This window comes from Odocoileus virginianus, chromosome 21 (assembly GCF_023699985.2).
Source record: "Odocoileus virginianus isolate 20LAN1187 ecotype Illinois chromosome 21, Ovbor_1.2, whole genome shotgun sequence".
NCBI classification, from domain to species: Eukaryota; Metazoa; Chordata; class Mammalia; order Artiodactyla; family Cervidae; genus Odocoileus; species Odocoileus virginianus.
In genome coordinates, this window is record NC_069694.1 from 8876934 (window position 1) to 8894876 (window position 17943).

General features: G+C 40.0%; 1 protein-coding gene across 1 annotated transcript in view; it reads right to left on the reverse strand.

The window, feature by feature from the left end:
* Positions 1 to 4731: 4731 nt before the first annotated feature.
* Positions 4732 to 17943, reverse strand: part of PGM2 (phosphoglucomutase 2) — a 37108-nt gene continuing 23896 nt past the window's right edge. Inside the window, exons 11-14 of the mRNA XM_020900548.2 lie at positions 17335 to 17464; positions 16430 to 16619; positions 12651 to 12784; positions 4732 to 7117 (exon numbers count right to left, since the gene is read on the reverse strand). Coding sequence (XP_020756207.2) covers positions 7015 to 7117; positions 12651 to 12784; positions 16430 to 16619; positions 17335 to 17464 — 557 coding nt within the window. The 3' untranslated portion in view covers positions 4732 to 7014. The remainder of the gene's footprint in view (positions 7118 to 12650; positions 12785 to 16429; positions 16620 to 17334; positions 17465 to 17943) is intronic.

The window sequence follows — 17943 nt, forward strand, 5'->3', positions numbered from 1 at the left end:
GATATAACATATCACATACACGAACACACACACACACACCACGTGGGTGCTTGGAAATGCGGCCCTGGACTGGTAGGAGGCAGGGAGGTGGCACTGACCCAGTTGTTTTGTTTTTATTTTTTCTCCCCTAATAGTTTTATTGGGTCCTTTTTTCTAGTTTCTTGCTCCTATTCATGGTGTCCTATCTTAATCCCAGTGCCCAAGACATCTGTAAAGGACTGTGCCTCTGTGAAAAGGAAACCAGAAAAAAATGTACTCTCTGGTCCAGAATCAGAGAAGTATGTAGTTTGCTTGAGACACTGGGTAGAGATGGGAGATGGGCTGGGGATCACAGGTGAGGAGAGTGGGTTCTTTATCAAAATTAAAAATCTGTGTCTCTTGAGTGTATAAAATGGATTTATGCTTACAAGTTTGTGTAGGATTCAAAGTTAATAAAAGTAATATAAAAACTCATCACCAATTTTGTTAGAAGAGATACAAATATATTCTCCCAAACTGTGGGTTGTCTTTTAATTTTATTTATAATGGCTCTTATTATACGAATGTGGTTGACTCTTTTGCTTTATGGTTTGGGTTTTTAATGCCTCCTTTAAGAAATCCTTCTCTACCATGATATCATAGAGACAATCTCCTACAATTGATTTCTTCTAAATTTTTTTTTAGCCTGCAACAGGTAGTTTTTTAAAAAATATTTATTTAATTGAAGTATAGTTGATTTACAATGTTGTGAATTTCTTCTCAGGATTTTAAAAGTGTTCACATTTAGATCTTGAATCCAACTACAATTTACTTTCCATATGGCTTTGGATATGGTTTGAGGTAGGGATCTAATTTTAGTTTTTCCAACTGAATAGTTAATTGTTGCAGAGTTTTTAACTCAATGGTTTTCCCTTACAGATAGACTTATGATGCCATGTTGGTCATATACCAATTTCTTCTACATACATGTGATTATTTGCTATTTCCTTCCATTGGTTTATCTGTTAATCTCTCTGCCAAATTTATCACTGTATCTTTATAATAAATCCTAATATTTGGTAGTACAACTTCCCTCTTCTTATTGTTATGAACTGTGAAGAGTCTGAGAATTTATCTGTTTGCAAGCTAACGAGTTAGCCTGTCACTGATTCATGGATACAAGTAGAAGACATGTGAGGCTGCTGAGTCAGAGGCAAAGGACTGTATTGCTCACAGCACAGAAGGCAGCATAAGCTTTACATTCACCTCGGTTACCCTTGTCCCCAGGTTCCACAAAAATCAAACCTGAATCAGATCAGGCTTCTCCATCTTCCATTCCACCTTACATGACCTGCAGGGCACAATGAAACATGTTACACACACGATGAGGAGGCAGTTAGTGAAATTCACAATGTGCGAAAGCCTATGCAACAAATCATTCCGTGTGGAATAAATTTAAAAAGAAAAAAAGGTGAAGAATTTACAAATTAAAAGATATTTTAAGAGATGTGTTAACCAAATGCAGTAAGTGGATACTATTTGAACCCTGATTCCAACAAAGAGAGGCTTTCCTGGTGGCTCAGATGGTCAAGAATCTGCCTGTAGGGCAGGAAATGGGTTCAACCCCTGGGTCAGGAAGATCCCCTGGAGAAGGGAATGGCTACCCACTCCAGTATTCTTGCCTGGAGAATCCCATGGACAGAGGAGACTAGCGGGCTACTATAGTCCATGGGGTTGCAAGGAGTCAGAAACAACTAAGTGAATAACATACTTTTTTTTTCCAAGCAAAGACTAAACAGCATGTATGAGACAAATGATGGAGTTAGAACATTGACTATGTAATTGATGATGTTAAGGAGTTGTAAACATTTTAAAGTGTAACAGAGTAATATGGTGGTGTGTGTGTGTATGTGTGAGTCAGTATGTTCTTATCTTTTATAGATATATACTGAAATAATAACAGATACAAAGATAGGTCTGGGATCTGCTTCAGAACTGTCCTGTAGAGAGATAGGGCAAGAGGGAGACTTCAGTGTAATGGGATTGGCCATGATTTTCTATAGCTGGGTGATGGGCATTGGGAGGTTCCTTGTATGATTCTTTGTACACGTTTGAAATTTTCCATAAGTTTAAAAGGGAAAGGGGGCACAGGTTAAAATCACCAAAGACTCCAGGCAGGTATTTTGAGGTGGCTGTGTACAGATTAGACTGGAGGAATGACATCTGAGGAACTAACTGAAGAGGAAACACAGATTCAGAGTTGGGCCACACTGATGTAATTTGAGGGCATTGCAGATGGTGACTGCAGCCATGAAATTAAAAGGACACTTACTCCTTGGAAGGAAAGTTATAACCAACCTAGATAGCATATTAAAAAGCAGAGACATTACTTTGCCAACAAAGGTCCGTCTGGTCAAGGCTATGGTTTTTCCAGTGGTCATGTATGGATGTGAGAGTTGAACTGTAAAGAAAGCTGAGTGCCAAAAAATTGATGCTTTTGAACTGTGGTGTTGGAGAAGACCCTTGAGAGTCCCTTGGACTGCAAGGAGATCCAACCAGTCCATCCTAAAGGAGATCAGTCCTGGGTGTTCATTGGAAGGATTGATGCTGAAGCTGAAACTCCAGTACTTTGGCCACCTCATGTGATGAGTTGACTCATTGGAAAAGACCCTGATGCTGGGAGGGATTGGGGGCAGGAGGAGAAGGGGACGACAAAGGATGAGATGGCTGGATGGCATCACCAACTCGATGGGCATAGGTTTGAGTAAACTCCGGGAGTTGGTGATGGACAGGGAGGCCTGGCGTGCTGTGGTCCATGGGGTCACAAAGAGTCAGACACGACTGAGCGACTGAACTGAGCTGAACTGAGTAGGACAGCCCAAGGAGGCAGGTGGTAATATGGGATTGGAACTTGGGAGAAGTCTGTAGCCCTGCACTTAGAACAATGACAGCTTTGAGCATAAAGGCACTTTCAGAGGTCAGAGAATGGATGATTCCACCTCAGGGAATAAACCGATTTAGGGTTCAGAGGGAAAAATAAGGAAGCCTGCTGGACCAGCAAAGAATTTATCTCAAGTTAGCTCAAGCCTCCACCTAAAGTTTACTTTTGTTTTAGGAACACTTATCAGCTATGGAGCTACATTTCATTCTTGCCACCTAGAGATTTATGGAAAATAGCTAAGGTGAAATAGTTCAGAACAATGTACTTGAAGGACACAATCAGGTCCCTTCATCTCTGTAAACTGCAAGCGTAACCTGTGGAAGTTGCACAACGCTACTTTGAAATGGTTTCAAATGATTATTTGACCTGGAGCCAAGTCTTGACTCTGGGTGCCTGAGTCCGTTATGGACCAGGTTCATGGCAAACACCAAAAGTGGCTTTCATTGGACACAAATAGGAAGTGGCCACTGTTTAGAAAACTTTAATTTCAGGGACCTGCACAAGTAAGCCAAGCCAAGAGGAACTAGATTCCCCAACACTGCTCTCCACCCTGGTCACCATGTGCTCATGTTGGAGGGCCTCATCTCTCCAGACAGCTATCTTTCTCCTCCAGTGAATCTGAGTAGTTACTGCCCTGTGCTTACATGGGGAAGTCTCTAGAAGGAGCGTTATTTTAATTCTTGCTTCCCCTCTGCCTAAAGAGTATGACATCTTGCTTTCAATGGTTGAGTTACTCAACACAAAGTGTGTTGGTAGCAAGAACAGGACAGAGGAATGAAGCAGGGAAATGGCATGCAAACAGCACCCAGAGTCAAATTATTTTGAGCAAAAATGTTAGGAGTTTAAATTTGATGTTCTTGAAAAAGACAAGGCCAAAAGGGGATATCGCAGAACTGCCTGCCCATAATTCAAACCCTTGACTACTGCAATGCAGCAATCACGTGTGTCCATATGGATTTCCTCGGCTAGTCTAGACTACTTTAGGTCACAAATGCAAGTTTATTATCACGACCCAGAAAAGTGCCTGGCTCATAGCAAAATTAAAGCATGACTCAATCAGTGAACATATAACGAATACGCAAATAGCTCTGAGGAAGTAGAAATTATAAACACGATTTAGATGCCATCCTCTCAAAATTTCTTTAAAGAAGCACACATGCATTTGCTTCATTACTTAAGTACTTCTTTTTAAAACCATGTTTCCAGTGTCAAGAAATAATAATACTTTCCTTTAATAGCATGATGACAGAATTAAATCAGAGACAAATTAATGAGAGGTAATGACAATGTTTCTTATGGGAGAGAAGAATAAAGGTCTCTATTTCAGAAACACCACGAAGAAAAAACCAAAACAGTTGGCCTGCATTTCCTCTTACAAGTCAGACTTTCGGACTTCACTTGGATTTGTTCTTTCCAGGAATCAAGAGAAGACGACTGCCATCCCCACATCAAATCGTACTGTCTTCCCCAAGCAGGCTCAGCTAGAAGGCAGAGGGGGCTGCTGGACAGCGCTCAGCCCCCATTTCTGCCTTCCACCCCTGCAGAGCATGCTGGTGTTGCCTGACATCTGCATGTCACCCAGTTCTACCTTCCTCATACCCAATTTCAGCACCCCAACCCTCCCTCCAGGCTGTAAGGTCAGGCCGGATAGGAACCCAAGGCTGCCAGTCTCTGTGGTACAAAATGTTTCCCCCCATCTCAGACGTTAGTTCTTTTAAGAGGGCTAGTTGAGCATTCTGCCAAAGAGAACTGCTGATGATTTATGATTGCTGATGGTGCCCTTAATGGATTTTTATACAAAGACCTGCAGCATGAAATGACCTCAGAGACCATTTAGTAAAATCTCTTTATTTTAAAAATGACAAAATTATCACCCCAAGTCCACAGTTTACATTAGTAGTCACTCTTGGTTTTGTACATTCTATGGATTAGGACAAATGTATGTATAATGACATGTATTCACTATTACAGTATCATAGAGAAAAATTTTTTTACTGCCATAAAAATCCTCTGTGCTCTGCCTACTATTCCTCACTCGTTCACTGATCTTTTTCCTGTTTCCACAGTTCAGATGATAATGATGCATTAATTTAGGTTCATCGATGGTAACAAATGTACCACTCTGGTGGGGGTGTTGAGGATGGGGGAGGCTGGCATGTGTCGGGGCAGGGTGGGTATGAGACATCTCTGTATCTTCCTCTCAATTTTTCTGTGAATCTAGAACTGCCCTAAAAAAAAATAAAGTTGTAAATAATAACAAAATGGAGACTTTGGGAGGCTAAGTGACCTGACCACGGTCACAGAGCTGGTTCCCAGTGGACCAAGACTAGAATGCAGGGGCCTTATGTTGCAAGTTTTATGCCCCGAACATTGCTATCTTGCATCCCATAGTAACAAGAAAAAGTCAAGATACTTGGAAATAGAGGAGGATCTCCACTAGGTCCTGCTGAATCACCCGCTCCCTGCTCATGGGGAGAAGTGGGACATGTACTGAAATGTACATCTGGCTTCTGCCTTCACCCCCAAGCCCACCCCAACCAGGCCCCCAGCACTCCACACTTCTCCTCTAGCTGTCCTCTGTGCCTCGAAGACTTCCTTCTCCATCTTCAGCTGCTACTTGCTCCTGAAGGTGAAGCCTCCTCTGGGCAGAATGATTTCCTTTCTCACAATTTTCAACTCTGAGTACTTTGCAAATAACTCAGTCACAGAATGAGTAAACACTGTACTCAGTAGTTGCATATTAGCTCTCCAATTAGACCCTGAGCTCCATCAAGCAGGACTAGATTTTAAATTCCCTTCGCATTTCCAGAGACAAGCTCTGCGATGGAGTATCATTTATGTGCTCAGATCTAAAATTTCTTTTTTCCAGAGTACAGTTTAAGACTAGAAAACATTATCAAACAAAAATAAATATTTCATCTACAATGAAGCAGCTGATAGAATATATGGAATATTGTATTTTAAAAGTGCTGGTAGGGGACAAACTATGTTATTATGAGGATATACAGATATTCTTTCCTTCATATTGGAAACATGATTGACAATAGAACTGTAATTTTTCATTGTTCTGAAACTTCTAATAACCATTTAAGTTAAGAATAATAGGCAATCATTTGCTTTAAAAATAAAAAAATCACACAAAATATATAAAGTATATAAAGAACAGTTTGGTCTTTGGTCATGGTACTCGCTGGAATCATTTTGGAAGGTTATAAGGCCATCAGTGATAAGGAGGCACAGATCAAATAATGAACCTGGAAATGTCTCGTTTTAGATTGTGATCACATAAAAACAAGGCAAAAAAAAAAAAAATCAAGGTCAGTCACGAAGTTATTGCTTATAATCCTTGCTACTTTAGTACCAAGATTACATTTAAATGTACTAAAGCAAAAAAAAAAAAAAAAATTACAGTAATCTACTTTGCAAGTGTCAAATAACCAACTGTTTGATTCAAGATTTAAAAAAGGAAATGAATACACACCACACAAAGATGGTTAAGCTGTTTTTTCCTACCACTTACACAATGTATAATGGTGCATAATTAGAAATAAAGTTTTAGGTCAAAAAATTTCACCTTTTTAAAGTATCTTTTGCTCAACTTTATAGGTTCCCGTGATTTGTATTTTCCCTAAAACACAACATTTGCTCTGTTCATTTATCTTATAAGGACTTGACAGAAATGCAAATATATACATATATTAAAGTGGCTAGCTTAGATATGACAGCCCAGAATTTAGTAATTGTATAGGCTTTATGGCTGTTTCACTTACATATAAAATGAACTTTAGAGGACAAACATAATTGGTATTTATTCTAATGAAAGCTTATTAATCACAACATGTTTTTTGAAGGTTAATTATTTTTAAAACCTTCATTTTTTAAATTCAGATGATGTCCAGGCTCAGCCTTTTAAAAGGAATGTTGGTTTGTTAGATTGGGCCATCTTTTTTTATTTCCCTTCACATTCAAACATAAAAAATAAGGAGGAATGCAGGTCTATTAAAAAAAAATACTTTTAGCAATACTTTAAATTATTTGGCCCTCAAAACATTGCTTAAGAAATCAAGTTCAGCTTAGCTGTATGTAAATGTAATTATGCCCGAGGCTGGGATGGTTTACTCTCCTTTTGGCTGGAGGTTATACTTTTGTGGCTGGAAAAAATGCTCTTCAATAGCACTAACTAGTTCATCTAGTTCTTTCTTCAGCTGCTCGGGATCACTGCAAAATAAGGGGGAAAAAAATTCCAAGTCAGTGGATCATTCTGGAGCATGTTTTAAAGACTCCCAACATCAAGCAACATTGATATTTACTCTTAAGTGAAGAGTTAAATCAGACAGAACTCCAGTTACTTAAGCATGGGAACACATTTGTGGCGTGGATAAAAAGCCCATGAGACAATATTCATTATTTTCCCCAAAGGCTTCCCCAAGGTCTCTACTATAAACAAAACCACCCCTTTGCACTTCTCATAAGATTTTTTTTTTTGGCCATGTGAGGCATGTGGGATCTTAGTTCCCTGACCAAGGATTGAATCCCTGCCCTCTGAACTGGAAGTGCAGTCTTAACCACTGGGCCACCAGGGAAGTCCCATAAGAATTTTCAAAACACACAATCTGTAGCCTAGTGTCCCTAAAAGTTCTGCAGAGTCCATACCTAACAGTGCAGAGAAAACTTTCATGACTCCAGTTGTCATTAAATCCCATTGAGCTATTACAGATATCTCCTCCAAATCCTTGGTCTTGCAGGACATGAATGTTCCTGATCCTGTCTGTCTTCAAACTACTGGGGGCTTGGCTGAAGCCTCATGTGTAAGGCCTTCCCAGGATGGAAGAGATGGGGAGCCTTCTAGTGACCAGCTTTCCTGGTCACTCACCAGGAACTCAGATCCCCTGTTTATCTTTTTAATTTTACTTTGGGAACAAAAAGGTCACAACTAAAGTATAAACAAAAATCTAGGGAACTAGATCTCTTTAATGAAATCAAGATTTTCATGGAAGCAACCTAGATGCCCATCAGCAGACGAATGGATAAGGAAGCTGTGGTACATATACACCATGGAATATTACTCAGCCATTAAAAAGAATTCATTTGAATCAGTTCTAATGAGATGGATGAAATGGAGCCCATTATACAGAGCGAAGTAAGCCAGAAAGATAAAGACCATTACAGTATACTAACACATATATATGGAATTTAGAAAGATGGTAACGATAACCCTATATGCAAAACAGAAAAAGAGACTCAGATGTATAGAACAGACTTGTGGACTCTGTGGGAGAAGGCGAGGGTGGGATGTTTCAAGAGAACAGCATTGAAACATGTATATTACCTAGGGTGAAACAGTTCACCAGCCCAGGTTGGGTGCATGAGACAAGTGCTCGGGCCTGGTGCACTGGGAAGACCCAGAGGGATCGGGTGGAGAGGGAGGTGGGAGGGGGGACCAGGATGGGGAATACATGTAAATCCATGGCTAATTCATTTCAATGTATGACAAAAACTACTATAATGATGTAAAGTAATTAGCCTCCAACTAATAAAAATAAATAGAAAAAAAAATTAAAAAAAAAAAGAAATCAAGATTTTAAGCATGTGAAAAATATTCATTTATGTGCAAACAACTGGAGGGTTGATTAATAGATAAAACAGACTTATAATTAGACATGTGTCTAATTTATGTGTCAGGCTTATGTATCAGGCTACTAGCTGATGTGAGTTACTGTATTTAAAACCAAGGAGTTCAATAAAAAAGAATTTAAATCTCTCAATTCAAACTTATAATACTTTATACTTGACCATCTTTAACAAAATGGGCAATCTTTGTAATTAGCTAAGATCATTTTTGCATTGTAACAGCTAACCAGTACAACTAAAACAATCCATTTTATTACAGACAGTAATTCTGGTTCTATTGCTTACTAGCTCTGTGCCCTTGGGCAAGTGACTTGACCTTTCAAAGGCCCAGATTCCTCACTTGTAAAACTGAAATAAAGATTATCTTCTCAAGAGAGTTGTTGTATAGATTGAGATAAATTATATAAAGCAATTAGCACCACCTGGCCCAAAAACCTCAATAGATGTAGCTATCATTATAATTATTTTTATCCCCATTGGTAACATATAAAGTAATTATGCTTCATAAATATATATGAATTACACAAGTCTTTTTTTTTCCTTCTCCAAAAATGTGCTTTGAGGAAAATAACAGTTCTCAGGAAGGCACACTCACTAATGATTACTGTGTTTTTTTAAAAAAAACAATATCCATTAAACTAAAACTCATCGATGAATTTAATTTATTATGTACCTCCTGCTGGTTTTGTTTATGTTAGAACCTTGCTTGACATAATTATGACCTAATTTTTGAGACAGTGTTCTTAGCAGATGAGTATTAAAGTCTGAGACTTATTCTCAAATGGCTGAATATTGCCAAACATTAGCAACTGCTGAGACTAGGCTGGGGTAAGCAAACTATGGCTTTCGGCCTGTTTGAGTAGTTTTGTTGGGAAACAGCCACGACCACTCTTTTACGTCTGTGGGTGCCTTCCGTCTACAACAGTAGAGCTGAGTGGTCGTCACAAGGACTGTGTGGTCTGTGAACCCTAAAACAGCTACTATTTGGCTCTTTACAGAAAGTTTGCCAACCCCTAGGTGTTCACTGGAAGGACTGATGCTGAAGGTGAAACTCCAGTACCATAGCCACCTCATGCGAAGAGTTGACTCACTGGAAAAGACCCTGATGCTGGGAGGATTGGGGGCAGGAGGAGAAGGGGACGCCAGAGGATGAGATGGCTGGATGGCGTTACCGACTCGATGGGCATAAGTTTGAGTAAACTCCGGGAGTTTGTGATGGACAGGGAGGCCTGGTGTGCTGTGATTCATGAGGTTGCAAAGAGTCGGACACGACTGAGAGACTGAACTGAACTGAATTGAGTCTATGTGAGGAGTATGTGCTTATTCACTACATTATTTCTACATTTCTATAGGTTTGAAATTTTTCAAAATAAAAAGTTGGACAAAACTAAAGACATCAAGGGAATTCCCTGGTGGTCCAGTGGTTTAGGACTCCGTGCTTTGACTGGCAAGGGTGCAGATTCAAACCCTGATCATGGAACTAAGATCTCACAAGTCATGTGGCCTGGCCAAAACTCCCCCCAAAAAAACAATAATAATAATAAAAAAAACAAAGACATGAACCCCAACAAAAAATTTTAAAAGTAGTACTTATATTTGAAAAAAGATTTTCTATTCTAAAGAGTTAGTGGGCTGTGGAATTCTACAAATGAATAGAACTCATGATATAAAATATATAAAATATATAAATTTAGCATTATCAGAAAATAAGGAAACCTTAGCCATGGCTTTATGGCTGTTGTGTCAGGTGTGCTGATGCCTTGCTTGAGTCCAGACATCGTATCTATGGACTAACGTCCCAGTTTTCTGATCCTGTCTGTCTTCAAACTACTGGGGGCTTGGCTGAAGCCTCATGTGTAAGGCCTTCCCAGGATGGAAGAGATGGGGAGCGCCTCCTAGTGGGCCTGCTGGTCACTCACCAGGAACTCAGATCCCCTGTTTATCTTTTTAATTTTACTTTGGGAACAAAAAGGTCACAACTAAAGTGTAAACAAAAATCTAGCGAACTAGATCTCTTTAACGAAATCAAGATTTTAAGCATGTGGAAAATACTCATTTACGTGCAAACAATTGGAGGGTTGATAATAGATAAAAGAGACTTATAATTAGACATTTCCCAATGACAATAATAAAACGGCAAACTTTCAAAGTATCTTCAGCAATTTAGAAACTAATATTTGAATTTAAGTCCACTCAATAAGCCATGTGAAAAATATAAATACCATAGACCCTTGAGTAGTAAGTTGTATTGTTACTATAAAATAAAGTTGTTTTTTTTTTTTTAATTACATATATTTTCACAGGATAATGAAAAGGAAAAGATAAATATACAGAGAAAATAAATTTTTTTGTTTTTTAAATTTTTTGTCCATGCTGCAGAGCATGTGGGATCTTAGCTACCCAACCAGGGATCAAACTTGAACCTCCTGCAGCAGAATCTGCATACACATCTTTAAATTGGACTTAATGTTCATTTGTTTCCAAAACAGTGAGTCACAGAAATATGGAAACACTAAGTAAGAATAAGAAATGAGAATTATTCAGAAGATTCAGGGCTCATTTGGATGTAGCTTGCTATTTCCTTTATGATAAACTCCCCGACAGGTGAATATTCTGAGTTCTTGTACCCAAGGTTTATAGTTTTGTTTTACTATTTCTTACTTTGCTTTCAGCACTCACTTCTCCCTGATTAAGGAAAGTCCAACTGCAACAAATCTTCCCCGGCCCCTCTAACCGGCTACATTTAATCTGTCATTGGCTGGCTAATCTAGGGTGCTCAGAAAATTTCCTCTGCTCTTATTTCCACATAATGAGAATTTGGTTCACAAGCCAGAAAAACCCTCCGAACAGTGCTCTGGGGTGTATGTGCCGTTACCACCTAGACAGACTTGCCGTCCACTACAGCAGCCACCAGTAGTAACACGTGGCTGGTGCAAGCAAGGAACTGAACTGAAATTTCAAATTGCATATGTGGCTCATACTTTATTTCTGTTGGGTAGCACTGACTTAATTCACTTAAAAAATTTTTTTCCTGATTTTGAACTGTATTCTGAATAGAGAAGTGAAAGCTAAGCGACCGTCAAATGCATGTAATATTACATTTACATGTGCTAGCGACATGTACCATGGCTGATAAAGTTCCAAATGTTACAGGTGTTGGAAACTGAGTGACTCAAACCCTTTCAGTTCAATCGCTCAGTCGTGTCCGATCTTTGCGACCCCATGGACTTCAGCATGCCAGGCTTCCCTGTCCATCACCAACTTCCGGAGCTTACTCAAACTCATGTCTGTTGAGTCAGCGATGCCATCCAACCACCCCATCCTCTGTCAACCCCTTCTCCTCCTGCCTTCAATTTTTCCCAGCATCAGGATCTTTTCCAGTTAGTCAGTTCTTCACAGCAGGTGGCCAAAGTATTGGAGTTTCAGCTTCAGCATCAGTCCTTCCAATGAATATTCAGGACTGATTTCCTTTAGGATTGACTAGTTTGATCTCCCTGCAGTCCAAGGGACTCTGAAGAGTCTTCTCTACCACCACAGTTCAAAGGCATCAATTCTTTGGCACTCAGCTTTCTTTGTAGTCCAAATCTTTTACAAGGTCACAAAACATGACCTTGAAGCTACTAGACCATCAGCTCTTCAGTGGTGAGGACACTTTCTGCTGTGGCTCTTTATCTGCCCCAAAACCCAGCATGACTTACACACGATGGATGCTCAAAGATATTTGTTGATAGATTTGTAATTCATTGGATGGATTTCATTAATTTCATTAATTTAATCCATTAATTCATTAATAGATTTTAGTTCATTTGTACCAGAGACATGGAGAAGAAGTCACTGGTGCCAGCCTCAAATAAAAAGTACTAGAAAAAGGAAATTTTATCAATATTACTGAAATTAGGATGTTTTCCCATACAGGGAAATTTTAGAAGGAAATAAGTAGGAAGTAAGCACTCCTGTTCCTCGACACTTCAAACAGCTGTTAAAATCACAATATTGCTGCAAGTTCTGAAATAACATTCTTACTTAAACTACATACTGGAAAGATGAGCTATTTTACTTAGTGTCTGCAGAGAATTTAGGAAGTTTAAGGAATAAAAACTACAGCTGCTGCCATCCATACCTATTTCCAGGTGGGGCGCACAGTTCCAAATAGTACTTGATCTTGGGCTCTGTCCCACTGGTCCGCATGGTGGCCACACCTCCGTTAGCAAAGCTAAAGGTGATCATCTGGCTGCTTTTACTAGTTGGGAGAATCTAGGAATTAATTTTCATGTTATAAGTTTATTAGTAAGTAGCAACATAAGTTGTTTTTCACCTAACTGATATTTTCCCCCGAATAAGCAAGAAAGTAAATGCAAAAAAAAGAAGAACACATTTGAGGAAGTCAGAAAATGTACTCAGTATAAATGAAATAAATAATAATAAGGCAATTTGTGAAAATAAAGTAACTTTGTAGACTACTTTTTACCTCTGTAGTTTTATTAAAGCTACTAAAAGTTTTTCTAAGACCGAAACACACCCTTTCTGAAGAAATTGCTTTAAACCGATTAATAATGCATTACAAAACCCCACAGAACAGTGAAATAGTCTTATTTCACTTTCAAAAGCTTCTGGTATATGTATCATGGCTGACTGCTCTTCAAACTCTACTAAAGTGACCGAAGTATTAAAACAAAAAAGCACGCAAGGGCAAAGAAGAAGCAGCTGTTGAGGGGTTTGCCAACCAATCGTGGCAATCAGAAACCAGATGAAGGGTGGAAGGGACCTGCTGGGACGCAGAATAATGACCAGGGAGCGCCTACAACAGGCAGACAAGAACCCAGGCAGGATGCTCTGCAGAGCCCGCGCAAAGCTCCCTGACCGGGCACCAGGTACTGCAAAGGGCAGGCGTGAGGCAAAGAGAGACAAAGGCAGCAGCTGAAAGGAGGTATTGGATCCTCCCGCATCCTCAACTTCTGCCCACGTGGCCAAGCAGCCACCTCATCAGGAGACAGCTTAGATCTCTGGTGTAACTGAGACAGAAGAGCTTAGAAGCTGGGGACACTGGGCATCACGGAAGGCAGGGCATGGAGAAAACTGAGAGGAAGTCAAGAGTCCCCACGTTGAACACTGGCACCCCTCCTCCCCGGTCCCGGGGACTTCTCCACCACTTCCAGGGACTCAGCATCCCAGCTTGTTAACCCTTAGGCAGGAGACTAGGGTGACAGTGAGGCATCCCCAGAAGACCTTGAAGGAAATAAAGACAATTCAGAGGAAGAAAGATCTACATTAAAAAAAAAAAAGCTGTAATTATTATCCTTAACAGAGATAAGATATAATATACACGAAACAAGATATTACTTTTAATAGAGAAAAAGAGCTGAAATGTTCAAAGAAGCAGACATTTAATGTTGAGGTAATCTCCCCAAAAGTAGGAAAGGAAGACACAGACGGACAATGGGAAGAGAGAAACCTGGAAAGTAGAACATCACTCCAGGAGGGCCAGCGTCTAAGAACTTGTCAAGAAGGGGAGAACAGAAAATTCGAGGGAAAAGGTTATTTGGAAAACAACCATCCAGCCTCCTTCTTTGACAAAAATCAAGAGTTTCTTAGGACGGAAAGAAATGACTCCATAGGCCAACAAAGACCAATCAAGTGTCCAGAAAAATGAAAGAAAGGAGGTCTATACTAAAAGCTTATCACTGAAATTCTGAACCCAAGGTTTAGTGGAATGTTCCTAATACTTTCCACAGAGGAAAAAAAATTGCACGGAAGGGACTGAATGAGCATGGCATCCTTATCCCTGGAGGCAGCGCATAGCAGGTCCCAACTATTTCCTGAACAAACGAATGATGGATGAGCCACAGCTTAACGAACATGGAGCAATGCTTTCAAAACTGTGAGTCAATAAAGTGTGAGGGCAGAGTAAGACATTTTCAGACCTAAACACCCCCCAAAATTTACCTCTATGCACGTCTTCTTAGGAAGCTACTAGAAAATGTGATTTAGGAAGCTAACTATAAAAAGGGGTCCAAGAGCAAGGGATATAACCCCAGAGAGCAGTGAAGAGCATTCTCAGGATGACAGCTAGGCGTTCAACCCAGAGAGCAGTGGGCCCTCCCCGGAGAAAGGTGCCAGGAGGGAGGCCACTGGAAATAAGATGGAACCAACAGAAGCACAGAATCATTGGACTAGGTAGAAAACCCTACTGAGACCTATCTGAAGGATGTGGGAAGAACTGGTGAGGAATACAGAGAAATCCATGCAAATGAAAGAACAAAGCAGTTATTAATTACAGAAAAAATAATTCTTTATACAATGTAAGGGGAACCTAGTCAAAGTACACTACTTAGTTAAGCAGAAAACAATAGTTACTAGTCATCATAATACACGCTTGGAATCTGATGTTGCCAAAACCTGTGGTACAAATGTACTGCAAGGACAGGGGAGAAGAGTTGTGAATGCTGCAAGTCTAAGAACTAAATCCCTATTTCCATCATGTTGTTAAGCCACTTCAGTAGTGTCCGACTCTTTGCGACCCTATGGACTATAGCCTGCCAGGCTCTTCTGTCCATGCGACTCTCTAGGCAAGAATACTGGAGTGGGTTGCCATTTCCTCCTCCAATCTCCATCATGGAAAATTAATAAAGCCTAACACTGAGAAGCCACATGAGCATGTTATTTAGAAATCTGGTGGTAAATACAAGAGAAGCAACGAAGAGGGAAGGCGGTTTTCCTGACACGTGGCAATGTAACGATAGGAGGTGGGGCTGCCAAGTCTCTTCATAACCCTTTGCTACTATTTGCCTTTTAAACACATACTGTGTGCAGATGCAAATGAAAAAATATAAAAAGGAGAATAGTAAAGCAAATGTCCAGCATCTCATAAGGATATTCTTACCCTTCTTCCCCTACCCACTGGCCATCGTTAGCAATACTATCTTCTGCCATATTTGTGCCTTCCTGTGACTCCAGTCGGGGACCCGCATGGTTGGAAGAACTTGAACTCATGTGCTATAGCTAACAACTCCCATGTGAATGAATGAATCAGGGTTAGTTGCTCAGTCATGTCCAACTCTATGCAGCCCCATGGACTATAGCCCGCCACACTCCTCTGTCCATGGGATACTCCAAGCAAGTATTCTGGAGTGGCTAGCCATTCCTTTCTCCAGGGGGTCTTCCCGACCCAGGGATTGAACCTGGGTATCCTACACTGCAGGTGGATTCTTCACCACCTGAGCCGCCAGGGAAGCCCCAATGACTCCCATGTAGTCAGAGAATAGGGTAAAACGAAGGAGGAGGCAAACAATAGCTCTCAAGGCTGGACGCGTGACATCAGCACCAGCAGGGCACGTATTAGAAAGGCAAATAAGGGGGGAGCTGCGGCCTCAGTGTTTTCACCTGGCCACCAGGTGATTCTGATGTCTTTTCAAGTTCAACTGCTGAAAGAGAGGAAAACCCGCATTTGCAGTCAGAAGACCCAGAATCTACCCAGAGCATCACCAATGAGCTTCTAACCACAGGCAGGTCTTACACTTCTGAGTATAGTCATCCTTCGGCACCCATGGAGGACAGGTGCCAGGAGCCCCTGCAGATACCAAAATCCACGGATGCTTAAGTCCATCATATACACCAGTGTAGTAAGCTGACCCTTGGTGTTTATGGTGTGAAACCCTAAGATACCGAGAGCCGACTGTATAAATTTCCTGCTGTGTTAAAAGATGGCATGGGCTGAGAAGATCAGTGAGAATCCCTGTAGTTTTAGCTCATGTTTTTAAATTATCTCTATATTTTAATAGCTTATTTATAAAAAAGCCTAAAATCAGCTTCAATTAATTATATGATTAAATAGGTTGAGCTATTCAAAGCACAGTGAAAAAGTAAATAGAAAAGACTTAACTGATAAAAAACATTACTTACAGCTTTTTTATCAGGTTCATTATCATCATAGCCAGTTGTAAGGTCCCTAATGTGAGAAATCTCAAATCTGCCACAAGTTTTTGGATAATTACTCTTCCCATCATAGTTTCTAAGGTTTTCAAATAATTGTTTAATAGTTTCTTGATCATGGCAGATAAAATACGAAGCTCTGGTGATATGGTAGCCATACCTATCAAAACAAACACAGTTACATTCAAATGAGGAACAAATAATTGTGCCCAGTGTCCACTGAACATGTATCTATCAAACAGTATGTTCTAAACAAACAACCACAACTAATTTCAAAGGAATAATTCAACACTAAATAAAGAGGTCCAACAAGCTACCCCAGGAATCACTGCCCTGCTGTGTGGCCCTCAGTCTCTATTTGTAAGTAAAAGTTTTATCACTGGAATACAGCCACGCCACTCCCATTACCTTATGTCTGGTAGCTTTTGCACTAGAAAGGCAGGATTAAGTAATTGCTACAAAGACTAAAGTAGATGTTTAATGAACACATTTAGTCTTTTTCAACACTGGACATTTAAAAAATCACATCCTTCCCTTAGCCATGTCTGCAACTAACATTCTCATTTATTAAGGATTAACATCATCACAAATGGTAATTACTATTAACTGCTTAAGTAGCAAAAGGGAAAGGTGATCTCTTATTTAGCTTTCATAAGAAATATAATTCATAACTAAAGCAAGAGCATCAGGAAGAATATGAGTATCCCATGCACAAGAAGAGAGTAAAACATTAAAAAATGTTTCTGTGTGGGGATGCATGTTAATTGCATCTGCTGTGATCATTTCACAACATAGACATATACTGAATCACTGTGTTGTACACCTGAACTGATTAAAAAAAGATTACTTCATTTAAATAGTCAATAGAAACTTACTCAACATAGATGGCTTTCAGCTGCTGAGACAAAGACAAATTCTTGGTTGCTAGAAAGCTGGCCAACTCTGCAGTTATGACGGCCGCGCTGACTCCATCTTTGTCCAGCACGAAAGGGCAGCACATATATCCTGCAGAAACACGAGTCATGCACACATCCTAAGGAGTGGGTCCTTTTACACGCTGCACATACACACGTCTATATGCATCCTGCCTATTGCATGAGAGGTTGTCCAGGATGTAAATGATTCTCATTCACCATCACTGTATTTAAGAATCTAGCCCAGTGCCTAGCAGGTCTTCAAGAAGTATTTGTTGAGTACGAACTATTATGTATAAAATAAATGATACATAAGGATGCATTGTAGAATACAAGGAGTATAGCCAATATTTTATAATAACTATAAATGAAGTATAGTCTATAAAAATATTGACTATGCTGTAAACCTGAAACTAATATAACATAGATGCGCTCAGATGCTCAGTTGTGTCCAACTCTTTGCAACTGCATGGACTGTATTCCTCAAGGCTTATCTATTCATGGGATTCTTCAGGCAAGAATACTAGAGTGGGCTGCCATGCCCTCCAGGGGATCTATTCAACCCAGGGA